This window comes from Propithecus coquereli, unplaced genomic scaffold, assembly GCF_000956105.1.
Source record: "Propithecus coquereli isolate 6110/MARCELLA unplaced genomic scaffold, Pcoq_1.0 Scaffold5, whole genome shotgun sequence".
Lineage (NCBI taxonomy): Eukaryota > Metazoa > Chordata > Mammalia > Primates > Indriidae > Propithecus > Propithecus coquereli.
Window position 1 is genome coordinate 5,939,964 of NW_012150840.1, and position 26,775 is coordinate 5,966,738.

At 43.7% G+C, this 26,775-nt stretch overlaps 1 protein-coding gene across 5 annotated transcripts; it reads right to left on the reverse strand.

Annotated features, from left to right (window-relative positions):
- Positions 1–1,010: 1,010 nt before the first annotated feature.
- MAX (MYC associated factor X) lies at positions 1,011–25,493 on the reverse strand. 5 transcript variants are annotated; one of them, XM_012656244.1, is made up of 5 exons: positions 25,240–25,493; positions 24,476–24,502; positions 16,399–16,506; positions 3,806–3,929; positions 1,011–2,551 (listed from the first exon to the last, which is right to left on the reverse strand). In XM_012656244.1, exons 1-5 carry the CDS (start codon positions 25,273–25,275, stop codon positions 2,364–2,366), a joined length of 483 nt encoding a protein of 160 aa, XP_012511698.1. In that variant the 5' UTR covers positions 25,276–25,493; the 3' UTR covers positions 1,011–2,363. The 5 variants fall into 5 exon arrangements, with proteins under 5 accessions (XP_012511698.1, XP_012511699.1, XP_012511702.1 ...); XM_012656248.1 differs by lacking the exon at positions 1,011–2,551 and adding an exon at positions 3,186–3,322; XM_012656245.1 differs by lacking the exon at positions 24,476–24,502.
- Positions 25,494–26,775: the final 1,282 nt, after the last annotated feature.

Sequence of the window (26,775 nt, forward strand, 5' to 3'; positions counted from 1 at the left end):
CCAGTCCTCAGCAAACCACCTGTGTGGTGTATGAGTTTATACTTAAACCCAGATACATAAAGAGATACAGTCAAGGGCAATGAATAAGAGGAGGAAAGCATGCTAACCTTGAGGGCTTATGCAATCACTTCTTAGTCCCATCTTTTGCCTTATTCCAGTCTCTTTCCTCTGCCTTGAAAAGGAGTAGCTTTAACAAATGGCATCTTGCTCTCCCAGGATCTTTGTTGTCCTTAATGAAATCATGGCTTTGGGGCTTTGATCATGTTTCAGATTGCCTCTTGTATAAACATGACCCATCTGCCAACGCCCACAACCAAAAAGAGATACTATGGATTTGACATTCAACTGACAGGAGCCCCAGCACGCTCTACCATTCTAAAGATAGTGACAAATCAAAGAACTGATTTGACTTCACTTCCTCCCATGGTCTAGGAACAACTGTATTTCCTGTCAGCCAGACAGGAAAGCCAAAGCTAAGCTGTGTTCTGGCCATAATTCCTTTTCCTTCCAAGGTCAAACAAGTTCAGGCTGGTGTTGGGTCCCAGCCTGAGTAGAGCCAACCTGATGCTATTGTAGCCTTCTTGACTTCCAGCCCATGGCAGCTCTGCTGCTTCCTAATATGCTGGAACTTTCTAGAAACTGAAAGGTCCTGGACAACAGCCACCTCTGAACTGGGCATTCATTACCGGGAGAATCCAAACCACAGCTCTGCGCTACCAATTCTGCCAAGGGTCATTTGTTTAGCAGGAACTGGATCTAGAAATGTTGCTGCAGATAACCTGACATCCCTGTCTGTCCTGTGAACACAGTCACCAGCACCTGTTTATCCTCGCTCTCAGGCTGAGCTGAGGCCTCAGCTCAGAACAAAGGGGAAACAGCTCTTGGTTCTGTAAGCCCAGTAAGCCACATCTGCTCCTCTCTTGGGCTTCCACTTAGGCCCAGCAGCTTCCAGAGGGCTCTTCCCTCAGCCATCTTGGCCTCTGCAAGGGCAAGAAGACACCACCACCAAGAAGGATAAAATAAGTTTTTATTTATAGTCTTATAGTAAAGGGGGAAGCCTTAACTTGCAAGACAATTTTTCGGCAGTATGTACAACATACTTTTTATTTCCATGGAATGGAATCAAACACAGACTGAGACTACAGAGTATACACTAGAAATCAGCAAATGCCAGGAATGGAGTAGGAAAACGACAAAGAAATGAGGCCTAAACACACAAAACCCTTCACTGGGATCTGTTGACTGCAGCCAGAACCAGGGCTGGACCACACCACAGAGACAGGTTCCAGGACAGCAGGAAAGGAAGTGGGGTGAGGGGCAGGGAAGGGTCCGCACTGGGGTGCGGGTTTAGTACCAGGTAAATTGCTCTTGGTATTTACATACAAAATCAGTTGGCTCTATTTCTTAGAAATACACACGGAAAGAAAGGAAGATTTGATCATTACTTTATGAATCTGTCGTTTTGTGATATCGACATCATCAGAAATAGGACAATTCACTCAGATTCAAATTTCAGTAGCAGGAAATAAATATCAAAACATCATCACTGGCCCTCAATACAAAACCTCTACCCCACCCAATACTCCCTCCCTGTCCCACCCCCAAATAACCACTCCCTGGAGGCTGCCGCTTCACTGCTGCCGTCTCCCATACATACCCCTAGAGTGTCACGCGGCCCTCCGTAAGGCTGGCACCGCAGGCTTAAACAGCTGGCTGAGAGAAGCAGGAGTGAAACATGCCAAACTCTGCGCTGCAAATCTGTCCCCACTTTCTTTACATACCACAAACTTCTTTAAGGATCTGGTCTTTCAATAGGAGCGATAAATAGCTTTTTAAAAAAGAAAAAAAAATCCTTAAAAAAGGAGGAGGGGTAATTCTGATTACTCCAATCCGGTTGTCTTCTCAAAGTAGAGCAGTTCACAGATTCACAAAGTCTATCAAACAGAGGTGAGGGTGGACCAGGAGGAGAGGCCTGGGCGGGGCAGGCATCCTCCAGGCACGTGCCCGGCAGGGCTGGAGGAGCTGGTGGGGTGGGCAGGACACTATGTGCTCAGAGGTCCGGCCGGCCGTCTGTCCTCCACAGAAAAAGCTGCCAAGTTGGGGTGTTTTGGTTTAAAAATTCCTGGTGGGGACAGGGAATCCCTGAAGGGAATACATTAAAAAAAAAAAAAAATAGTGGAAATGGGGAAGGAGAACGAGAGCTGTTGTCCAAGAGCTTCTACGTAAAAATAAAAATTAAAAAAAAGGGAGAAAGAGAAAAATAAAGAGTCTCTTAAATGGTTCTGAGGGTTCTAACGATGAACTGAAAGGAGGATGAGACGATGGAGACAGACAGTTTTTATTGCTGGCCTGCCCCGAGTAGCTTAGCTGGCCTCCATCCGGAGTTTCTTCCTGCTTTGGGGCTCTTCAGGCTCTGACTCCGAGCTGGAGTCTGAGCCCCCATCGAAGGCAGAGATGGTGCTGCCCTTGGCGTTGGTGTACAGGCTGTTGTCTGAGGAGGGGTAGTTGGTCTGCAGTTGGGCACTTGACCTCGCCTTCTCCAGTGCACGGACTAAAAGGCAACCAAGGGAGCGTGTTACCACCTCTGGAGACTGGGTCCAGACTCAGACTCAGGGTCCAGCCTGTTCTTCCTAAGAGCTTGCTTGCTGGCCCCCAAGGTGCAGGGTGGCTCAGAAGTAATTCCTTTTGGTGGCTGTTCCACCCACACACTTCACTTCCCTCCCTCCTCTCCCAGCTGGACCTGGGGGCCCAGCAGACACGGCCAGTCACTCTGCAATCCCACCCATTGCTGAAGAGAAGCCTTGTGATGTCACCGTCCTGCCACGGAAGCCCAGTGTAGAGACCGGAGCATGTGCTCCCTTTGGGATGCAGCAGTGCAATGACAGAGGGGAAGCTGGCCCAACAATGTCAGGCTCCACAGGGTGTGAAGGCCACACAAAAGCAGGAAAGGATGATGTAAGATGTATCAGCCAAAGGAAAGTTTTGGCTTAGCTCTCATTTGTACATGATCCCACTTGGAATGACAAGCTGGACACTTGGAAGCAAGTATACACACAAAATACCTGGGCCTTTTGACAGATAGCCCCTACATGCAGGCTGCTTGGCCCGGTAACCAACCCACTGATGCCGCCCACTGCCCATCCCTTGGTTCAGCTCAGCTGGAGCCTGGAAGGTCAACCCATTTATTTTATTTTATTTTATTTTATTTGAGGTTTTCTAACCCAGGTGGTTACTTGCATTTCCTTTTACTTGCATCTTCCATGAGGGAGGAAGAGAAGTGAATTCCCCAGGAACAAAGAACTTGATCAGCTCTCGCTTTTCCCTGTGGTTGTAGGAAAAGGTGGGTGTGAGCATTTGAGAACAGCATGGGCTTGGCCCATAGGCTGCCCTGATTGGACTACCATTGACATGGGGAGGGCTCACTGTCCCTGAACACCTGGGGTCTCTGGTACTTACACAGCACATTCCACTCCAAGGACCTCAAAGCTCTTTCAGACACCTGATGCCAGGTGTGATCCCTATTGCAGGCAGAGTACCTGAGCCCCAACAGGGGAGAGATCAGGTCAGAAAAGATTCAAGTCTCCAGATGTCTAATTCCCTAGCCTCCACTGCCTCTTCACTGACGGCTCAGGTCCTTCCTCAGGACGGCTCTAACATTCAACTACACAGGCCCCAAGAAGCAGGGCCAAGGCTGCTTCTGAGCGCATGCTCCAAGACTGGCTCGGACTCTGCAGGCCCAGGTGCGAAAGCCCTGACGTGGCCGGAGCACAGCAGGGCTGGCCGCCCCACAGGCTCAGGTGCTCACCTTGCTGCTCCAGAAGAGCATTCTGCCGCTTGAGGTCGTCAATATCTTGCTGGTGTGTGTGGTTTTTCCTTCGCATATATTGGATATACTCTGTGGCTTTGTCTAGGATTTGGGCCCGGGATGCCTGTTGCAATATGAGAAAAAGCACAGGGACAAAATAAAGACCAAATCCGGGGAGTGAGGGAACCTTGCTTTTCTGCAACAACAGCATGGGTGGCTGGGAACAGGAGGTGAAGTGGGAAAAGGCTGAAGAAATAGAGAGTAACAGCTATTTAAGACTTCTCTGTACTAGACAAGGCACCAAGTACTTTCCAGAGCTTACCGCACAAGCACGGTCTCAGAGGTGGCTCCACCAGGAACCCAAGGCTCAGAGAAGTATACTGGTTTATTCGAAATCTGCAGGTAGACATTAGCATGGCCTGGATTTAAACTCAGGTCCATCTGACTCCTGAACTATACTTCTCCCATCCCCTTTGGTTCTTTAGGTTGCTTTAAAGTCTTCAGCTTGGCTTTGTCTGAAAACATTAAAATACTACTTAAATGAAAGCTTAGGCCACTCACTCTGCTAGGGCCTGGCTACAGGCAGCTGGTCCAGAAAGACAAAGGCAAGATCTCAGTTGGAGCTGGCATGGGATGGGAGTGGGTACAATGTTTTTCATCAAGGTCCTAGATTTCAGCCAAATTCTCAACCTTTTGTTAACTATTTCCCACTGAACGATGCTGCTGTGTCACTATTCAGCCTTCCTTGCTAATGAAACTTTCATGAAAGCTGTCAGTGCTTGATGTCAACACAGGAAGGGCATGAGATTGGGCCATTTCAGGAAGCAACCACACCTCTACGATGGCTGTGGGTAGCCTGGGCACTGCCCTGTCTGAGGAACAAGATAATATAAGTCAGTAAATGTATGTCAGGTTACTGTGCTCCTGAAGTTGAACTTGTTTGGGAGATTCCCTCTAGGCTGCAAACATGGCCAGAGTTACTTATGGCTGGCCAGCCAAATTGGTAGGTGGTAAAAAGCCAAGAGAAGCCTAAGGCAAGGTAGTCTAGTAGCTAAAGTCTGGCATTCATGCCACAGAGGCTCCTGAGCAGCAGGAAAGCTTCTCACTCAGGGTAGGGAGTACTCGACAATTCTGTATTATAAGCCCCATGGGTCCCAAACAACCAGAACACAACAGAGGGGAAAAGGCAAAGAAAACATCCACACTCAGGCTAGCAAACCAAATCTACTCATATTAAATCCTAACAATCTCAATTTACAGACCTCAGGTTGGCTGGGTATGGGAGAGCTTTGTAAGGCCTGAGTTTATTCACCAGTTGTTGCAAGTACTAGAATTTCCAGGCTTTCCTCTTATAGCACCTTAAGGCAATTTCCTTAAGAGGAAATCCTTCATATACAATCAACCATTTTTATCTGGTACAAATTACATGAAGGTACTGGGCAGACACTGGAAAAACAAAATGTATTAGTCATGGCTTCTTTGCCCAGAAGCTTGCTTACTATCTAGCTGAGAAGATAAATATATCTATATACAGACAAATCACAGGGCAGTACTGACAAGTGTAATATGAATAGTACAGATTAGAAAGGCCGGGAAAGATGGCTTCTGGCTAGGGCGATCACCCACTGTGTGCCAGGTACTGGTCTTGGCACTGCACATGCACACACACACTCCTATCTGAAACAGTGAACCCTGCACTGGACCGAGGTAGAGTTTATGTGAAAAGGTCACTGAGTAGGGAGAATAGCACAGGCAAGGGCATGGGGTGGAGAAAAGCCAGATGTATTTCTTTAGTTAAGTCAGTTTATGCAGGAGGAATTAAGAGTACCTAGCAATGGATACTTCAGGTGCTGCTGTCCATTTCTGCAAAGGGGCCTTATTAGGGTCTAATTATTAGGTGATAAAATAGGAAAAAAGGGCACCATAATGAGAAGGGGTTTAATGAAAATACCCTGCTTCTCCAGATTCTAGAGATGGAATTAAAAATGATCAGTATTGTACGAAAGGAAGTAGGTGGCAAGGAAGAATTCAGGAGAACAGAATTCAGGAGACAGAGGTATGCTCTAGGCTCTTGTCATTAATAGGTTCTGCGACTGCAGATACAACATTTCTGTCCATGCCCACTCCTTATCTGACAAGAAGTTCTCTAAGAGCCCACCTAGCCCTCCAAATTCTACCCTTTCCATCACTGGTGTAACTGCTATGCACATTTACACTCCAGGCTCTCTTTAAATTTGCCTATTTTAAAACTATTTTTTTAAGCAACAGTTCCCAGAAGGCAACATTAGCTCTATGCATCTGGGACAAGGGGAAAAAAGCAAAATCTCTGAAACCAAAGAGGATTTGCAAATATTCAGTGATAACTTTTAATGAATGATCAGACTGAGTAGTTGCCTTTGTGTTACCAGTTTTTCCTTCAAATATTTATACATGAAACCATGAAATTAGGATCAAGAAGTAAAAAGTGAGCAGTAAGCACAGCAAAACAAGCCGGAAGAGGGAAAAAGATCTTGCGAGTGATAGCAGTTTCCACCTCACGGTAATTTTTGGATGAAGATAAAATTCATGGATACTCAAAATATAGAGTACCTCGGGAACAAGAGGTTTCCAAAGAAGGCAGGGTTAGTTTAAACCCAGCATGAGGCCTCCAGCATGCTAAACACAGACCTTCCTCCAACCTCTGCTGAAAGCAGAAGTGCCCCAGGTCACTCAGGGTGTCTGTGACACATCATTAGTCCAAAAGAACACTTCAACGTTAACTTTATTTTGCCCTTCCCAGGGTACTCAACAAGAATTAAAATCCAACAAGAAAAAATTTAAAATACAAAATACAGAATTCCCCCAAATTTCCAAGTGCACGTAGTCCAGGGAAGAAAAAGCAAAAGGTTGAAGCTAAAAATGCTAGACTTATCTAAAGTCCCCTCCTCCCATCTTTCCAAACCACACAAGATCATGTGATCAACCACAGCAGTAAGGTGTGGGTAGGGTAGGCCCTTCCTTGCCTTTATGAGTTTATAATACGTGACCAGCAAACATGAAACCAGCAAGAAACCCTGGGATTTATGGCATGGACTATGAACAGCCCCAGGCTTTCAGTTTCTGTTCCCTGAAAATGCTCTCAGTCAGCTGAGTCAACTGACAATCTTCATGTGAGTGTGACTGACCAGACAGAACTTGGTAATTCAACATGTCCACAGATCAAATGTTGCCTCTGGATACTCAGTAAGGACCTGAATAATTTTTTTTCCTGCTCATGTTTACAATTAGAAGGTACTAATTCGATTCTGCCTTTCTGAGCAAAAATGGCTCTCCTGAATGGTTTGGATGCAACCCTGAGACAGGATTGACTGTGGCTGACGGGACCAAATAGGTAATTGGGCCTCCTACATGAGTACTCTCGTGTGAGTAAATGCAAAGTGACTCCTCAGACCTCTTGTTCACCTCTGGGAGCCACAAGAAAGGATGCTGGACAACCTTGCCAGCTCTTATTCCAAAGCAATACAAATGATGCCAATGACAATGATAATAATGACAGCAGCTAACACTTACTGAGTACTTACTAAGTGCCAGGCATCCTCACACAACCTTCTGATAAATTTTTTCCCTGTTTTATAAATGAGGAAACTAAAGCACAGAGCTGTAACTTACCTAGTGGTATGTAACTAGTAGGAAGTGGAGTCATGATCTGAACCCTGTATTTTGGGAACACACAGGCTACAGAACTAATTAAAAAGATCAATAGAATTGTAGGGATAGTGTTGTCACGGAGGGGAAAGTTTGAGGAGGAAAAGGACTATGAAAGAATCTCCTGATTTGCCTGTAAGGGTGTCAATGGAAGGCCCTAGTGAAGGTGGTTTCCTTGGAGGAAGGAGTTTACCAATGGGGTAAATTGCCTCCCCACAGGTAACATCTCCAAGAGTGAGTTGAAGATTGCTTTTCTTTGTCTTTTAAAGACAGGTGAGAACCAAACAGGCTTCTAACAGAAACAAATTGAAAGGAAAAGCCTGAAGATGCAAGCTAGCTTGAGAGCACTGACCGAACTTGGCCCTGGGGCTATGTCAGCTTCCCACAGTGCTGCTGGCTTCATTACTTCTCGGCAGTCCAGAAGGGTAAAAGCAAAATGGACAATGGAGAAGACCCAGGGTGTAGCAGAGGGTCCAGCAGGTTCCTGCTGTGGCCTGTTTGCATCCTTTCCTGTGGCAGCAAGGAGACAGAGGGGAAGGTCAACCCATCCTCCAGAGGCACCCACTTCCACAGACCTCTGCCTTAGAACACAGTCCACCCACCCTCCATGTCATAGCAAGAATGGACTACATATCTCACAAAAGACTTCAAACCCAAAAGAGTTTGATTCTAATTAGAACCTTTTAAGGTCCCAAATGACTCCTGAAGTAGTTTACAATGATGCTTAGTATGAAGTCCAAGGTTGATAAATCTCACTTAAGACAGTGGCTCTCAAAAATTTTCATATATAAGGCAAGAGTTCCAAACACTTCTGGAGTTGTAAATCTTATTATAGCAACTTGGATTTGTATAAAAATCCAAGTTGTATCACCAGGCATGGTAACATGCACCTGTAATTCCAGCTACTAGGGAGGCTGAGGTGGGAAGATCACTTGAGCTCAGAAGTTCAAGACCAGCCTGGACAACATAATGAGACTCAGTCTCAAAAAAAAAAAAAGAATCCAAGTTGTTTTAGAAAGTGTGTGGGCATAGATGAGGAAGAGAACAGTAATACTAGATTGTCAACAGTAGGAACACCATTGTCCTTCCCCAGGGTCCTAATGCTGACTTGAGAAACAATGATCTTAGCTGTATTCGTGACTTTTCCTCTTCACTGTCAAAAACAGATCCTACTGGGCTGATGTTACAGCTGCAATGTTTCCCCAAGAACCAAAATACCATATCTGGAGGAAAAAAAGAGCTACTGCTTAATTCACCAAGTGACATCTGCTTTATTTTGCACTACTTATTTTAGAGAAAATAAAACCATTTATTTTCTGAAACCTGCACAAGCTTTTACACACATGAAAGTAAAAGGAGGGCTAGGGCAGAGCCAATACACATTTCTACTTGAATAAGCTGTCTTCTGAAAACAAAATTAAGAATTTGCACAATAAATTTGGGTCTACATTGAACTAGCTCATCCAAAAATGGAACCCCGTCAATGCCAACAAGGGGGCTAGAAGGTTGTGTGGTCAGAGTCAGCACATCCCTGGGGCCCCTTTAAGACTTCCTGCTTCTAGGCCCTCCACTCACCACAGGACCATTTTGTTGATTACTAGGAAAAGGCAGAGCTGTCATGCCCTGCAAGGGGCTTAATTAAAGCCAAGAGTCAGACATTTGCTTAAGGGTCAACACAAACCGTCTTTCAAACCTTACATTCTTTTCCCTCACGCCCTTTGTAGCTTGAAATGAAGGTGTGGCACTTCCCCATCAAACTTTGGCCATGAAGGACAGGAGCACACAGTTCCCCGAAGAGGAAACAGAGCAAGTAAATAAACATGTGGAAAAGTGTTTACTCTCACATGTAATAAACAAAATACAAAAGTAATTACTAACTTTTGCCTACTAAATTAGTCATCTCTTTCAAAAAACAATTCCAGTGATGATGAAATTGGTATTCTCAAACACTGCAAATGACTGATCTTTAGAATTTGCTTGGAAAGAAGTAAGAAATGAAAGAAAAAGGACACAGAACAACACTCCTGGAAAGCATTTTGGCAACACACAGCAAAAAACCAGATGTTCATACTCCTCCACCCAGAAATTCAACTTCTTGTAATCTATTCTATGGAAATGGCCACAAACACCGAGATGTTCATCACTACATTATTTATAAAGTTTAAAAACTGGTCACAACCCAAACTGACAGAAACCTAGCCTAATGACTTAGCCTAATGACTAAATGTGAACATTGTTATCACCTGGGAAAAAAAGCATATTATGCAAAAGCAGCAAGCTATATAGCACTTTATCCATAGAAAGCAGAAAGGAATACACCAAATAAAACTGTATTTCCTTGCTTCTTAGACTCCATCAATAAATCCATGGATTTAACATTAATAGCAGCTTTTTGGGTGAAAAAAGGAGAGGCAAGTTTCTCTTGACATCTACTTGAAGATGGTGCTCAATTTCAGTCATATTAAAATGGGGGGTGGGGTAGGGAGACTGCACTATCCAATCTAATAGTCCCTCATCACATGAGGCTAATTGACTACTCTGAGATGTGCTGTAGTGTAAAACACACATCTGATTTTTAAGACAGTGTGAGAAAATAATGTAAAATATCTCAATAATTTTTAATATATTACATGTTGAAGTCATACTTATTTTTGAATATTAGGTTAAATAAAATATATTAAAATTAATTTCACCAGTTATTGTTTACTTTTTTTTACTGTGTCTGTGTCTCACTAGAAAATTTAATTGTATTTAAATTATATTTAAAGTGTTTTTTAAAATTTATTTAAAGTATATTTATGACTCACATTAAATTTCTATTGGGCAGTACTTGTCATAAAATTTTAGAATAAAGGAAAGGTTGGAGTTGTGTTAGAAGAAGGGGAAGACTCATGTTTTTTCTTCTTCCCATTTTTCTAAAGTTTTTGCAATTTTGCTGGAGGATAAAAAAAAAAAAAAAAAAAAACTAAAAGGGAGGCCTAGTAATCAATCCCCAACCTTCCAAATCTCAAGACACAAAAAGTGTTAGGTGAGAGTCTCCTAGCTTTCTAGGACACATCATGGGAGTGAGACCTCCTCCATTCTGCGCTGCAAAGAATCCCAGAACGATTAACAAAAACAAGGTTCCTGCCCTCAAGGAGTATACCCTTTGGCTAGGTGAGAAGATAATCATAGAAATAAGGAAGACACAGGAGACACCCCATGAAGGATCACTGGGGTCAAGGGTGAAGAGAGGTATCACAGGGTTCTAAGGGCAGGCGGCATTTGACGAAGCCTCATGGCGGGGAGGTGCGGAACAGAAGGGGGCTCTCAGGCAAGACACAGAGCACAGATCCCTGGGGAGCCCCTGTGAGCCGGTCTCTTCAACATGAAACCCAGATGTCACCTGGGCTGTGAGGCTGGAGTTGGGCCTTGAGGAAAGGAAAGAACGCAGACAAGCCGAGAATGACATTCCTGGGCAAACAGAGGAGGGTGTGTGTACACCCCTCACGTTAACTGGAGCGTTAATGTAGGGGAGGAACAGGTGGGCAAGTTGGGTACCTTATCTAGAGAACATGGAATGCCAGTCCTTCCTAAATGGGCAATGAAAAGCCCTTGGAGATTTTAGGCAGTGCACAAATAGCTTACAAGGAATTAAGTAAATACATTTACAGTTGCTGTGCCTGGAGCCTAAGGGAGACTTGGGTAACTATGGGCAACCATTTAAGATGTAGAAAATTTAAGAAGATAATTGTCCAAGTTGGAGTCTGGCCAGCTAATAACCTTAATGAATAATGAGGTGAAATGGATAGAGCTGTGGTTTACATTTCATTTAAAAGACAATCCCTCCAGCAGCCCCAGATATGGTGTGGACACAATATTGTTGAAGGACCTGCCTGCCTTAAAGAGCATCCACAAGAATGAACCATCTCCCAGAATCATGTGGGCAGGGCAGACAGGGGCTTCCTCCCTTCAGTTAATAAATACTCACTGTGCTCCCTACTATGTGCCAGGTACTGAGGGAAGAAATATGACCAGAAAGAGACATTTTCTCTGCCTTCATGGTACTTGTTATGGTATAGTGCTGGTAGTCATCAAATAACAACACAAACATATGTAAAACTACATATATTAAGTATACTATCTAAGTGTGCGTGCGTATGTTTATATATATGAGAGTGTGTGTGTGCGTGTGTGTGTGTGTGTCTGTGTGCATACATGTGTAAGAGGTCTGAGATCATTTGGCCTTTAGAATCATCACGTTCCCTGCCGTAAGTTAACTGTTTGGTTTCAACATCTACCTGTTCAGAAAACCAGACTTTAATGGAAATGAAACTGAGATTAGTTCAGTGTTTTAAACCTCTTAGTTGATGCTTAGCATGTTATCTTATTATTGTTAACGGTTAGGTGTAATCTTCTTTCCCAACGAGGGCAAGACCCTTAAGAGCAGACACCACCTATTAAGCCTTTTAAATCTCTACAGTGCTCACAAGGGTCTCAATCACATGGGTGAGCACACAGTGTTAACTGTTGCTGTTTTCTCCTGTTTTCTCTGGCTGTCTCCCTCCACAACTATGTCTCGAGAACCTCCTATGTGCCACAGTGTGTAACAGGAACTGACAGAGGCAGCACTCTCACACCAAAGTAAAAAAATTCTGAATTTAATGCTGACTGTAAGAAATTCTGGTTTTTCTTTCTTTTTACTTGAAGTTATATTCTTTCTTCAATGCAGCTCTAACCAGAAGGGAGAAATCCAGAGCACAACTGCCTGAGAGAACAGTAAGTGTGATAAACAGGCATTTAGGGAAAGACTTAAAAAATGAGAAATTACTATATACCACTGTAGAGCTACAAATGGCAATGGTGAAAATAACCTCTACTGCTAAAGTCAACCATGATAAGGAGGCAGTGTGACCGGATATTAATCATTCTGCCTCAGGTAGTAGGACTAACTTACGGGCTAGAGGACAATTATACCCCCATGTAAAGGCAAACTGATGGGCTGGCCACCAGGTCTTGCCTCCAACATAAACACAGTGAGCTCAGTGCCAGTAAACCACTGAGTAACACTCCCTAGTACCCAACCAAGGACACTTAAAACAAAAAATAATTTCTGTTCGAGAAAAGCTAACATCACCCTATAAAAAAAAATGGAGCCACAGTTGATTTTGCCCTCACTTCATTACTCCAGTTGACTGGCTGATGGTTTTAATTCCATCCTATCCTTCCCAGTGAGCTTCATGTCCAGTTGAGAAACTACAAGGAAGAAAAAAGACTCTATGTGAACCCAGAATTCAGACTTTAAATGATCCTCAACCCTGCACTTCAGTGTTACTTCCATTTGCCACCTCATAAGAGAGTAGCCCTGGTACAACGCACTGCCAAGATTGATAGCTCTATCCAGGAGAAGCTCCCAAGATGATGACAAAATGTAAGTATTTAGGCGAGATTTCTTTAAAATATCCTTAAATTTTTCACCCCTATGGTGTGGGAGAAAGATGGAACTTGACAATTATCAGTTCCAAGTTCTAGTCCCTGTCCTGCTACAGAGTGGAATCATGATCTTGAGCCTGTTTCCTTGGATCCGATAGTAATGCTGGCAAGAGCAGCAGCAGTAGTGATTGTCCAATAATAGTATGATCCCTCACAGAATTGCTGTGGGAATTTAACTCTACATTGCAATACAGATGTTGGTTATTACCTATGTTTGTTTTTTTTTTTTTACTTAAGCAAAAGGTAACCATTCTTTATATTTATTTTACAGCAGAAATATAGGAAACAAAGGATAAATGGAGTTTGGGTCTCACATTTAAAGCTATTTTATCCTCTATTCTTAAGTATGATCAAATTCAATCAATATTACCTCTTTAAAAAACAGAAAGCACGTTTGACAGACAATCCAAATGCTAAGTGAGACGTCACCTGTAACATAAAGATGCTCAAATCAAAGGAGACTGGAATATAGATTCACATCAAAGGCTTTCCCTTCAAGAATCTAAGTTCCCCAAAACTCACATGGTAAAATAATCATTTTATGATTATTTACGTAACGTCACAACCTTAATTACTGCAATCCAAATCAAGAATGAGCCAATTTCCTCTGGTTCAAATACCACTTTTTTTTTTTTTTTTTTGAGATGGGGTCTTGCTGTATTGCCCAGACTAGAGTGCATTGGCGTGATCATAGCTCACTGCAACCTCAAACTCCTGGGCTCGAGTGATCCTCCTGTCCCAGTCTCCCAAGTAGCTGGGACTACAGACATGCACCATCACACCTGGCTAATTTTTCTATTTTTTGTAGAGGCAGGGTCTCAGTATGTTGTCTAGGCTGGTCTTGAACTCCTGGCCTCAAGCCACCTTCCCACCTTGGTCTTTCAAAGTGCTGGGATTACAGGCGTGAACCAGCAAGCCTGGTCAAATACTGCATTTTTAAAAATTACAACACTTAGGGCAAACTCAGAAATCTAAGAGATCAAAGTATTTTGTTAGACTCACTGCACTTGTGAAGCAGTGTTGGTGGACAAAGAGAATAATGAAGATCATGTTCTTTAGATGAGAAGGGGTTAGGTTCAACTAGAGCTAACAGTCATTTCCTTCATTCACTCCCAGTGTGATATATTTGGGTTGTAACACAGGACAGGAGGATTCTGAAATCATAAGGGCACCCAGTAAATTCTCAAACCGGGGCCTTGTTGATTGGCTCCCCTGGACCACTCCTCTCCCCTAGTCCCGCTGCTTCTCTGCCACATCTCCTGACACCATGCCTTCACTCATTCCACTTGAGCCACTGTTTCTCCTGACTGGCCCAGGAATGCTCCCAGGTTTCTGCCTCAGTGCTATCAGCCTTGCCTTCCCTCTGCCCGGAATGCTCATTACCAGAAAGATGCATGGTTCTTTCCTTCACTTTCTTCAAATCTTTGCTAAAATGTCACCTCACCAGTGACACTTTTCTTGTCTGTCCTAATTAAAATTGCTCTTCCTTCCCTGTTTAATTTTCCTCCATAGCACTTATCTGACATATTATATGTATCTTTAATTATTACTTCATTTTCTGTCATTTCCTCATCAGAGTAAGAGCTTCTGTTATTGTCTGCTTTGTTCACTGCTGTAGCACCAGTATCTAGAACAGTGGCTGGCCTGTAGTAGACCCTCAGTAAATATTTGTTGAATGGTACAAGTGAGTGAACAAATGACAAACTATTCCATCTGTAAAACTACCAAATTCAAACCTTCAATTTCTTTGAAGAAAGAAAGGAGACAACAGGATTTAGGCTAATGTGATTAAGACTTAAGGAAGAATGTGATGGCAATTTAAAATAGGCTGGATAGGGAAAAAGGTATAGTCATAATCCTATGACCTGCATCTACCCAGTATTCTCAAACTTAAGAATGCCTAAAAATCATCTGACTGATTGTTATAAATATAGATTCCCAGACTGCCTCCAGAAAGACTGATTCAGTAGTGATTCTGATGTGGGTCGTCCACAATCCATCCCTTGTGAAATACTGCCTCGTGCCACTCCTGGTTAGATGTGAGACTTAGGAGGAGGCAACTCTTATCCACGTAAGTTCACCAAAGCAATTTTAACTGATACCATGATAAAGCAGTAAGCACCAACTGTCAACAGGTCAGACACGCACAAGAGATAATCTTTTGCACGTGTGTACTTTGACTAAAAAGGTAAGTCTCTCTCCCCAGTCATAAAGATTTCTGTGGTACTTAAGGCAGTGTTGTACCCAGGAAGGTTGTTATTCCAGGTAAGTACTTTGGTTCAAGGTCATTAAGCGAAGTCCACATTAAGTAGGCTAAACCCATGGCAAATTCTGGTTTTGCAATAACAGGTATTCACACGACCTGTTTTTGTGTTTTTCATAAAAGCCAGACCTTCCTCATGTTTCTGCCACACGGAAAGCCACACCTTAGATAAAGTATAAAGCATATGACTTACCAGAATGACAATATAAACAAAATGAAATCATAATGGTTCCAAATTTGATCTTTGATAAACCAAACAAACCCAGGACACCGCCACTACAGAGCTAAATAGTAGAGCCATTCAGAGCACACCTAAGGACAAAGATTGAATAGCTGCTTGTTTAAACACTGGATCACTGAAATAAAAACAGAAATCCTCTTCCCAATTCGCCAGTTATACCACTGAATTGCTACAGAGAACAGAGAACTACACTCTGGGTCAAGAATGGAACTAGCTGTGCAGATGTTTTCTCCAAATTCCAAGGAATGACCCTAACCCATAGGCTTTTACTCAAGGCTTTTAACTTTGTTTTTCAAATGCAGAAACAGCTGGTGCCTACCCCTCAGGGAAAACACTAGCTTCTGGAAAGCCACCAGTTGGGGGGGTAGGGGGCGGAAGGGAGGAAGAGTGGTTATTTTTTTCTTTTATTTCATATGAACACGTCCCTTTACTCAAATCTTTTGTCCCATGCTTAAAATGCTCTTTACACACCTTGGAAATAACAGTCATCAGAACTGGAAAATCAATGGGGCCCAGCCTATTTTACAGACATTTCTGAAGTGTTCATTTACAATAAATAATAACTTTGAACCAAACGAAATTCTCATGGAGGTCTAGGGTATCACTGACCTCAGCAATCTTTGGTGTTGTCCCAAACTATGGGCCACTCTCTATACTAGTTATAATAATTTCTTGAATTTATTACAAATAATACTAATTCTGAAAGATGACTCCTACTAATATCTTCCAAACAGCTCCATTACATCTGACATAGTTTGCTAAGGCTGAATTAGAGCAAGTATGTGATGATCCTCCAAAGAATCAAAAAATAAGGGAACCATGCTACCTGAATATCCCTGACTACATTTCTTTCCAAAGAGATGAGTGCTCTGCTAAGCCCCACAAGTTCCAAGCTGGTAGTGGCCAGCTACTCGGCTTTCTCAATACACTCACCTTCTCTCCTTGGAGTGATGGGACTGAGTCCCGCAAACTGTGAAAGCTGTCTTTAATGTGGTCCCTACGTTTTCGTTCCAGTGCATTATGATGAGCCCGTTTGTCAGCCTGGAAGAATGGGAGAAAAGAGCACATTAGGAATGTCACTCCTTTTGCTTGGTACTTGGTGGGTGGGGTACAGCCTGGAAGTATATGCTGTCAGCGCTGTCCCTGGCGAGTGGACTAGGAAGGATTTGTCGAGGTGGGCAGTTAGGAGTCTCCAGAATTAGGCTCTGCTAAAGGGGGAAAAAGGCGTGAGCAAGGCTTGCGACAGGAACATCCAAAGTAGCTCGATGCATCCAGCTCATGCATAAGTAAAATAAAAGTTATTCACAGGGACAAAGTGTGACTCTCTTACAACATTAGTGGTCCCAACTTACTATGTGACAGAACAGCCACCAGTCTGTGGTTAGGAGATGGCTACGGAAAGCTCCAGGGGGACCTTTCTTAAGATGTGATCACCCCCACTGCAAGAGATTCCCCAGGTTGGGTTGCCCAGAAAAGGAGTTAAGTCATTGGTGCAGTGCTTCATTTCAAGTGAAACCCATCACCGTGCGTCTCTGGAATCTGGCCTGGTCTCCAACCCGCTACAAGGCACTAGTTTAAGACCTTCTCATCAAATCATACGATAGAAACTAAAACCTTTAGAAAACCCAGATGCATGAATCTGAGATCATTATGACAGAACTGATAGAGATGCCAACTGCATTCTGAGTTCCTGTTTTTTAAAGTAGTTCCACGGTGCTATCCTGCCAAGGGCTTCCCTTCACACAGACTGTGCCAGAAAGGCAGTTCTTAGAGGGCAGACCTGACAGCCACATACTCAGAATAAATTCCCTCACGTACCCGTGGCAGGTCAGGCTAATTTGGCAGTATCTAAATATCCCAAATCAAAGTCTTTAACCTGTTCTGCTTCGAATCACAAAGAACAATCAACTGGAAGTGGACAAAGACTGCCAACAACAAATCAGGAATGACAAAATGCACTGGCTTCAGACATAAGAGACAGTACTGGAGATAACAAGAGTGCTTCAGCAGGTCCCCATTAAAAGGACACCCCCTCTCCAAATGGTACACAAACAACCCAAAGCAAGAACTTCATCACACCTACATTCTGGAAAATATACTTTGAGAATTTACCTTGAATTCACAGGTTGCACTGAGCTAACCTAAAGAGCAAGTCTTTATATAGAAATTTCAGGTAGCTTTAATCTACCCAGAGTGCCAGGAATTTAAAAAATGAAGCAACAAGAGTAAATAACTTGCCTTAGCACAAGAATAATGCAGCTTCAAATGAATCCTTGTACTAGACAAGTTGTACAGGCAAAAATCTAGTATAAAGACAAGAGTTGCTGGACGTGGTGGCTCATGCCTGTAATCACACCACTTTGGGAGGCCTAGGCAGGAGGATCCCTTGAGATCAAGAGTTTGAGACCAACCTGGGCAACATAGTGAGACCCCATCTCTTAAAAAAAAAATAGCTGGGTATGGTAGTGTGAGCCTGTAGTCCCAGCTACTTCAGAGGTTGAGGCAGGAGGATCACTTGAGCTCAGGAGTTCGAGGCTGCAATGAACTATGACCGTGCTACTGCACTCTAGCCTGGGTGACAGAGCCAGACCCTGTCTCAAAAACAAAACAAACAAAAACCAAGAGTGGAAATGAAAGGATTTGAAATTCTCATATTATCTAATCCTGAAAGTCTGAGTCATTATGTAGGAAGAGGCTGAGAACTCCTGTGGTCGTTTCAGTTACTTCCTGGTCTCTCCAGCACAATACCTCACCTACAACTTTGTTGAGTTGGACATGTGGTTCCCATCACAACCATGGTTCTCCATACCATATTACTCCTTTGGGGGGCAGAAGCTTGGAGCACTTCTAAATCTGTCCTCCTCTTAAGTCTGAATTCACTGTAAAAATGAATGTTTATTGAACTCCAGTGATATATGTAATATTATGGGGAAACTGAGGCTAGAGGTAGGTACTCTGTCTCATCTATTACAGCAAGAAAATTGTAGATGTCTTTTGACGGGTGAAATAGCTTGAAAGAATTAAACATATTTAAGTACCTAGTCCTTTTCTAACTTACCGTTTCCTCTAGTCGTCAATACAAAGGTAAGTTGGGCTGGGACTATACCTAAGGAGCTTAGAAGGCCAAGGGACAGCATTTGGCAGGTATCTGCCTCTCCTGTCTTTTCTATATAATACCTAAGATGGTTTATTTACATGCAAATTAATCACCCAGCTTTGGTCTCCAGCAGCAGCCCAAGATACTCTTGTCTACTAAGTCACCCTGATTCCTGGCCCTCCTCCCAGGCTAAGAGCTGTGCACAGAAGCAGTGACACCAGAGTTACCCACAATCCCTCCTGTTGATACAAATAAAATTCTAATTGTCTGTTTTCCTTCTGGGAGAGCCTTACAAATCTCAAATGGCTGGAATCAAGTTGGACTTGGTTTCATGTGGGCCTGCACTAGAGGGGTGGAGCTAAGTATAATCTGACACCAGAATCATCCCCATAATGCACCACCCCCTTCCCATTCACTGAGCCCTGAAAGGACTCAAATGGACAAGTCTTTTGGTTAGAGGACTGTAAGTGAACTTGGCTTTGGACCATCAGCCAAAATCTTGGCTTCTCATCTGGGGAGCCAGCCAAGTTTGAGAAGTTGGCTCAACAAGGAAAGGCAGCAGTCCACTGCCTGGTAGAAAGCCTGGGCTGGGGACTGTTGTTCTCAAAGTAGTGGATGGAATTTCTGTAGTGGTTCCAGGCCCAATTTAACTAGTAGAAGAGTGGAATCTTAGACCAATCCCCGCTGCCATGTCCATCCCTGAGCTGCTACCAGAGTCAATTTTAAAGCTCTCAGAGACAATGGTAAAAATGTTATTTTTCTCTTCCCTAAGCCTCATTTAAAAGAGCAAGTTAAAAACATGCAGAACTAACATGCCAAATTCCAGGTAACTCTGAATTAAATATTTATATCACAAGTATTTTGAAAGATCACATTAAAAACTGAAAAATCTTTACACAAGGCTAAGAATTCTCTTTGGGAAACATTTCCAAGCCACAGATCCATCCAGCCCAATAACTTTGCCCCCTTCATGGAGGGCCAGTTGGCAGGCTCACCGCTGCCTTGTTAACTGTCTTCACTTGCTGGCAACCCTTTTTGAAAGGGCCAAGATTTCAGAGAGGAGAAAGAAAAACTGGGTGAACACTCCCAGTGTAAGGTATCTAAGATGCTCTCACAAAGTCGAAACTGGCTTCAAAAATATAAAGCCACAATTGTGTCTTAAACAAATAAAAGTCAACTCAGATGAGCCAGCTTTCTCTCCCCTGTACTGAGAATGATGTTTGATAATGAAAATGGATGGTACTGAAAGCATCCTTGTGGAATTAATTAGGCTCTGTTCTAGGAGACAACAGAGGTATTCCTGGGCTGTACAGTAGGCCCCCAAATGTCTCCCCTACACATCCTATGGGAGCAGTGGCTGGACGCTGCCCACTCTTCAAGTACATTGGATTTGTACATCTGGGTTTCTGCCAGAAAACCCTTCCTGTACAGTATCCCAGTATAACAGAAATTCTAAGGGGCTGTGCAGTGGCCCACAGATGCTGAACAGCAACTCCCCCACCAAATCACTTCCAGCTTTGACATCTCTGCCAAGGTTTTTACTCAGCCTCTCAGTTTTATTTCTACCAAACTTTCCACACTGGCAGCCAGACTAAAAATCTTCACCTACAATTTGTCCATCTTTGACACTCACCAAGCACGTGTATCGTAAGTGTTTGTTAAATGTTGAAGGCAAACATTATTTTGTTAGCCAAGAAATTGCTAAACTGGCAGGAGGTCATTCAAGCTAAGGAGGTCTGTTCAAAACTTGAGGGAAATCTCTTGAAATTATTTCCTTCCAACTTATTGCACAGAGAATACATCTTTGTTCAAGCATTACATCAGTCAGCAACCTTATTTCCTCCAAGTTTTAGGAAAATAGCGAGGGGAAATAAATGCTTCATCTTTCAAGGAGGCACAAGGTTCTCCGGAACAATGCCATTTCTTGCACTCTGATGCCTAACCCTATCTTCAAGGAGAATCTTCTCAATCCCAGTACAGAAAGTTCTTAGCATACAGGGAATTAGAGTTGCCCACCAAATATTTACAGCCTTTAGAAAATTTAAACCTTGCAGTTTAGAGGAAAATAGTGTTACTTACATTATCAAGCTATTCGTATTGACACTAAGGACACAGAATACACAGGCCCATAATTCTCATCAGAAAAGACCCATTTACTAATTCTGACAGATAAGAACCAGATAGAATAAAGCTGAATTTCTAAGTAACTTAAAATATTCATTTTACTCAACATGAAAACTACAACATGAAAGAATGGGCAGCTAGGATGAGATAAACTCACTAAGGTCCCTAACAGAAAGATACTAATTTCAATTTCCCAACATCTCTCCTGCTTGTAGCCAATTGCCTGGTATACATTTCCAACGTTATCTGATGTATACATTTGTTTTCAAAACTTTTCCTATCATTTGGTGCCAAAAAGAACTTGAGAACACTATTATCCGGACATGGCATCACATGACAGCCATTTAAGGATACTTTTGTCAGGAAATTTTAATTGAAAGCCAAGTTGGATTCCTTGATGAACTATTTCATCATTACTCGAAAAAAGACTCTTTTAAACATAAGAACATCTTTTACTAACAGACGAGCATTATTTAGGAACTTAACCTGGCATCTCTGTTATCTCTGTCAACACTCTAAGCAGAAAGTACACACATCATGCAGTACTTGTGCCATGCAACCGATTCCAGGTAAAACAGTTTCCTGAGTGAATTCCAATCTCAGAGGTGACCAAGCTCATTCTCTTCTGAATACATTGCAATTCCTAAAGAAGCAAAGAGCTCTGAGAAGTTAAAAACATTTTACACCAGAAAGATCCAGAAGTGGAATTGCACACATCTTTTTTAACCCCCTAGCAGGTATACCATAACTACAACATGTTCAGGTGCTATAAAGGACAATAACTGGAAAAGGACTTGTGTTTCCTAACCAGCACATTAGCCCTGCACTTCTTGTACACCTTCACTCTTTCACAAAGAAATTTCCCAAACAAAAGTAAAGCAAAAGGAGTCCCTTGCATAAAATATACCTGTGCCAGAAATTAATCTTTAAAATGCAACCATTTCCTTCCAAAAAATAATAAAAATAAGATAATATCTGTGGGATTCTGCTATGTATTATATTTAGTAATAAGATATTGTTTGGGGTTACTTCCTTTATAAAAGCTTACTGGTCACTGGAGAAGCTGTTTTCCGTTTGTACTGAAGCAACAGAAAAAATATTCGTCAAATTAGTTTCACTTTCTGTTACAGTTAGCCTCACTTCCTAACTTTGTTCTTGTTCAGTAGCCCTCATTTCTCATGTAGTAAGGCCTAGCTATTGTAGTGACATTATAAAACAAGAATGAATGTCTCTTTTTACATCAGGACCCACAGAACCTTTTCCAAATAACTTCTTTAAAGTGTTTCTCTAGTCCTAAATACTTGGTTGTTCACAGTCCACACCTTTTTCTTAACTTTTTTCTAAGGTAAAATTTAGGAATAGCTTCCTCCTAAAATTTTTAAAAATATATTTATCTATATCAAATCTCAGGAAGTAAGCAGATGCATTCGTGGAGGGAAAAAATGGAATCCTTTTTACCCTACACATTCACAATAATAGTTTGATATACTATAAAATTTGTCCGTAACACATCTGCTTTTTCTTTTCATGCTGTGTGATTATCTTATACCAGATAATATTTAAAAGTTTCAATAAATAGATGGGTCAAATTAAAAACAAAGGGTCAAATCTACCTCCCTTGCCAACCCCCCAAAATCAAAGGGAAAAATCCTAGGCACCTTAACAGCAAACCAGAAACATCTAGACAAAACAATGAGATTAGCATTCTGAGAGGAGAAACATTTTAATAATAAACAAATTTACATCAACACCCACGTGGATGAACATGTTGAAAAGCAGAAAGCTTTCAAGAACTGTGAGCCAAAATTTCACGAAGAAAACTTTTTTCTCACTGGAAAGCCAAGTTAATTTCAATCCAAAGGATGATTCTGCAAAGGAAGCCTAACCAGTCCTTACCCTCCAACCCTGATCACACCGAGGCAAATTTTACAACTGGAGACTTACTTGGAAGAAAACAAAATGTTTTAAACAGACTGAGCCCCAACCATGAAGGATAATTGTAACTGAAGAAAAGGAATTCAACTTTCAAATATATGTATAAGTATGTGACAATACTTCAAAGAGAAATAAAACAAATTATTTTTAATGTCTATTATGCAGGAACAATTTTTAAGAGCCCTGGAACAACGGCATCCTCAGATTTTATGGAAATAGCAGCTCTCAATAAATAAAATTTTTCTTAATGTCAATTTTCTTGGACAACCTACAGTCTTTGCTTGCTCTAATGAAGAGTAGGTACAACTTACAACTGAGAGGGCTTGCCTTTATCCTGTGGCTATTAAATTCTTATACCAGAGGTCAAAGTGGCATCCTGCAAACTCTAACAAGCCCCCAAACAACTGTTCCACATATCATTTTAAAAATCAGAAAAATAACATAACATTTGGATTTCTAATCTTTCTTAAAAATGAGGAAGATCTGGCAACAGTGAGCCCTCACTCCCACATAACAACCCACTGGAGTAGCTGCCCTTTTAGAAGAGGCACATGCTATCCAGTACCCAAGTTCTCACCTCTTCTATTTTATCCCTCCCCCTGCCCCCACAAGGTCTCACTCTATTGCCCTGGCTAGAGTACTGGGTGTCATCACAGCTCACTGCAACCTCAAATTCCTGGGCTCAAGTGGTCCTCCTGCCTCAGCCTCCCCAGTAGCTGGGACTACAGGTGTGCACCACCACGCCAGGCTAATTTTTCTATTTTTTGTAGAGACAGGGTCTCGCCGTGTTGCATAAGCTGGTCGTGAAGTCCTGGCCTCAACCGACCCTCCTGTCTTTGCCTCCCAAAGTGCTAGAATTACAGGCATGAGCCACTGTGCCCAGCCTCTACTTTATTCTTGACTGTCTCACTGCTTCACCCACATAGGCATTTGAATTTCTGATCTCCACTCTATATACTTCTTACTGTTCCCAACTGTCAAATATCAGACACTGTGATAAACTTATTTCTCTTTCCCTCTGATTCCGATTTATTCTGTGTCCGCTCTGTTTTTTCTCTCATCTAATCATGAAACACCCACATTACTGTCTCAGACTCCAAAGACACGAGATTAGTGCATATCTAAAGCCACAGAACCATCTACTGAGAACATTAATATCAAAACCCTAAGCAATTATTGATAACATTATATGGTCTCACCCATCACCTTTCAGCAAAGCTGTCTCTGTAATGCCAGTTTCCTTCAACAATTCTTAAAATTTTCTTTATACCTGTCTTTCAACTCAAATATAAAGAGTCAGATCACAATAACTTGTACGGGACACTTTTATAACTCAACCTTTGGCTCTCCTACATTTCCAACTTTTGCATGAAAATACCATGCCATGCTGGATTCCATAGGTCTGCAGCAGTCACACGACTTTTGGTTAAAGGTGATTACTGCATGTGGCTTCAGCTTCACACTACTATGCAAATATGGTTTAAAACCTACTTGTTCCTAAGTAAATCTTCTGACCACTTTGCCCTGAAATAATACTACCATTTATTTCAGAATGCTGTATTTCTCATTTCCCACTTACATAGTGGCAGCTGGATCCCACCATCTGATGACTACAGAACAATTCAGTTCTTTGATAGTGCTCCTATCACTCACCGGAATTTATCACCTGAGAGTCTAAAATTATGGAATTTGCAAAACCCCCGCCCCAGAACCGGCTCCACCTCACCTTAGCGATTAACGGGAGAGTATACTACAATATTAAAGGTAATAGAACAGTCTCTTTTTCTGTCTGACCCCCCAAAAAGGACTAGAACTGAACGGAAATGAAAATGAAATGGAGAGTAGGAGACGTACCGCAGATTGAAACCTCGGTTGCTCTTCCTGGAATAAGAGAGAAAAAAAAAATAGAAAATATAGAAGTTATTTTTACACTTAACATTCAATAATAAGAAAGAAAATGCCGGCGGCAGAGGAAGCGGCGGGTGGGGAGTCAGCCCGGCACCCCCCTCCCTTTCTCCGTCTCCACCCTTTGCCCCCACCCTGCCACCCTCAGCAGGATCCGGTAGCGGGGTAGGGGGGTACCGAGCGCCGCCCCTCCTTCCGGGATCCGACACGGGCCAGAGGGGTCCTTGGCACTGTCTCCTCCCCTCGGACCCAGCTCGGGCATCCTGGCACTCCCAATCCCTCTCCGCCCTCTCTCACCCCCCAGGATCCGCGGGTCACGGGAAGAGGGGGTCCCGGACCAAAGGGGCAGGTCCTGAGCACCGTCCCCTTCTCCAGGATCCGGACAATGGGATCCCAGGCACCCCTCATTCTTGTGCCTCGGATCCTGAGCGGGGTAGGATGGGAGTGGAAAGCTGCACCACCCTCATCCACGGGAGAAAGTGGGGGTCCCAAAGGCCGCGTGTCTCCTCCCCACCTCCAGTCCCAGGAGGCCGCTCCAGCCAGGAGCCCGGAGCGGAGCGAGCCGGGAGCGCGACGGAGGCGGTCCCGGCCCCGGAGGGAAGGGGAAGGAGGAGGCGGCGGCCCGGCCCCCTCCCGCCGTCGCCCCGCTGAGAGCCCCGGCCGCTGTCCCCGCCTGACAACCCGCAAGGGAAGGAAGAAACCCCGGGACTCACGTCGCTCTCCACCTCGATGTCATCGTTATCGCTCATTTCCTACGGCCCAGGGAGCGGCCACTGCAGCGGCGGCGGGGAGGGGAAGGGGTGGAGGGGAGGGGGAAGTCACCGACAACAACAAGCCGAGTCCCCCCACACACACACTCACTCACTCACTCACTCACTCGCTCTCTCACTCACACACACACACACACACACACAACACGGGTAAGAACCACCTCCTCACTGCAGCACCGGATCAACGGCGGCACGCACGCCCGGTCGGCCCCTTGCCACGTGACCGAGCTCGTCACGCCGGGGCAGCCGAGACTTGTAGTTTTTGTCCCTCTGACTGACGGCCCAGCTAAAGCCAGTAAAACTACAAATCCCATAAGGCACTGTGTCCAGTCGACGCCTGTCCGGCTTGTTGACGGAGCCCATAGCGCCTGCGTGTCCCGGGTGGGGAGGGGGGCGGGGAGAGAGGCGGCGCGGCGCCTCCTGGGAGTCGTAGTCCGCAGACCGCGAGTTGTCAGGAGGTTTTCCTCCTGAGGCAGCAGAGGAGGCTGCTGGGAAGACAGGACACGTGGAGGGAGCTGGGGCTCCCGGAGCCGGGCACAGTATGAGCTGTAGGGACTGGGCGGAGGCTCAAGGGGAGTAGCCGGCTGCCTAAATAACACTGCCACTCTTCGGTGCGACTGGTTTTACTTCGTCTTCTCGGTGTCTGAGTCGCCCCGCTTTGCGCCTTTTGGCGTAACCCGCCCAGAAGGGAATTTGGTGCGGCGACTCAGGGGCGCGGCTCGGGATGCGCACGCGGACCCTCGGGATCTGGTGAGGTGTCAGTGGCAGGTGTTAAGTGGTGTTACAGGGCAGGCAGGCTGACCGACCTCGCTGTGGGACCGCTCGCAGCCGCGAGAATCTTCTATTCGAGAGCGACCATCCTCGCTACTCAGCTACTCACGTGAGGTTCGTACAGCTACAGAACCTCAACAACCGTGAATGTAGAAGTAAAGCCCCTTCCGAGGTTAGTGTAGCCCAAGCAGTTTAGGGAGTGCCTCAGTTCAGAATACCATAATTAAGATTGCAAAAAGAATCAAAAAGGGAAACTTGAGCAGCTCTCTGTCCAGTTAAAATCATTTATATACTGTGGCATGAGGTGTAATCACATCATTCCACCAGTATTTACTGAACACCTAACATGTGCCAGCACGAGGATGCCATGATGTATGAGACCGGAGTGGACCCTGCCTTCATATGCAACTCACAGCTGTGCAAGCAAACAGAAGATTGTCCTGCCGCCATTTTGAGAGTGCACATCGAGTCCCACGGGAAGGAAAAACAAAACAATAACAAAGACACGCTCCACCATGAGATAAACCACCAAACTACTCTTTTACATCTGGTCTCCAAAATGAAGAAAATCTTGAGCTTTTCTCATGAGTTGCTGATTCCAGAGTGAAAACCGTTTTATCCCTGACTTTTGAACACCAAATTTGCGGATATGTCTCACAAACACTTTGTGTCATATACCCTCAGTGTGAGCATATCATCCATGCTGAA

Excerpts from the sequence above, each read along its gene's own strand:
- MAX (XM_012656244.1), bottom strand. The coding sequence starts at position 25,275 with ATGAGCGATAACGATGACATCGAGGTGGAGAGCGAC. Across the intron at positions 24,503-25,239 it reads ACATCGAGGTGGAGAGCGAC|GAAGAGCAACCGAGGTTTCA; the intron begins GTGAGTCCCGGG and ends CTCTTATTCCAG. Across the intron at positions 2,552-3,805 it reads TGCTCTTCTGGAGCAGCAAG|TCCGTGCACTGGAGAAGGCG; the intron begins GTGAGCACCTGA and ends GTTGCCTTTTAG.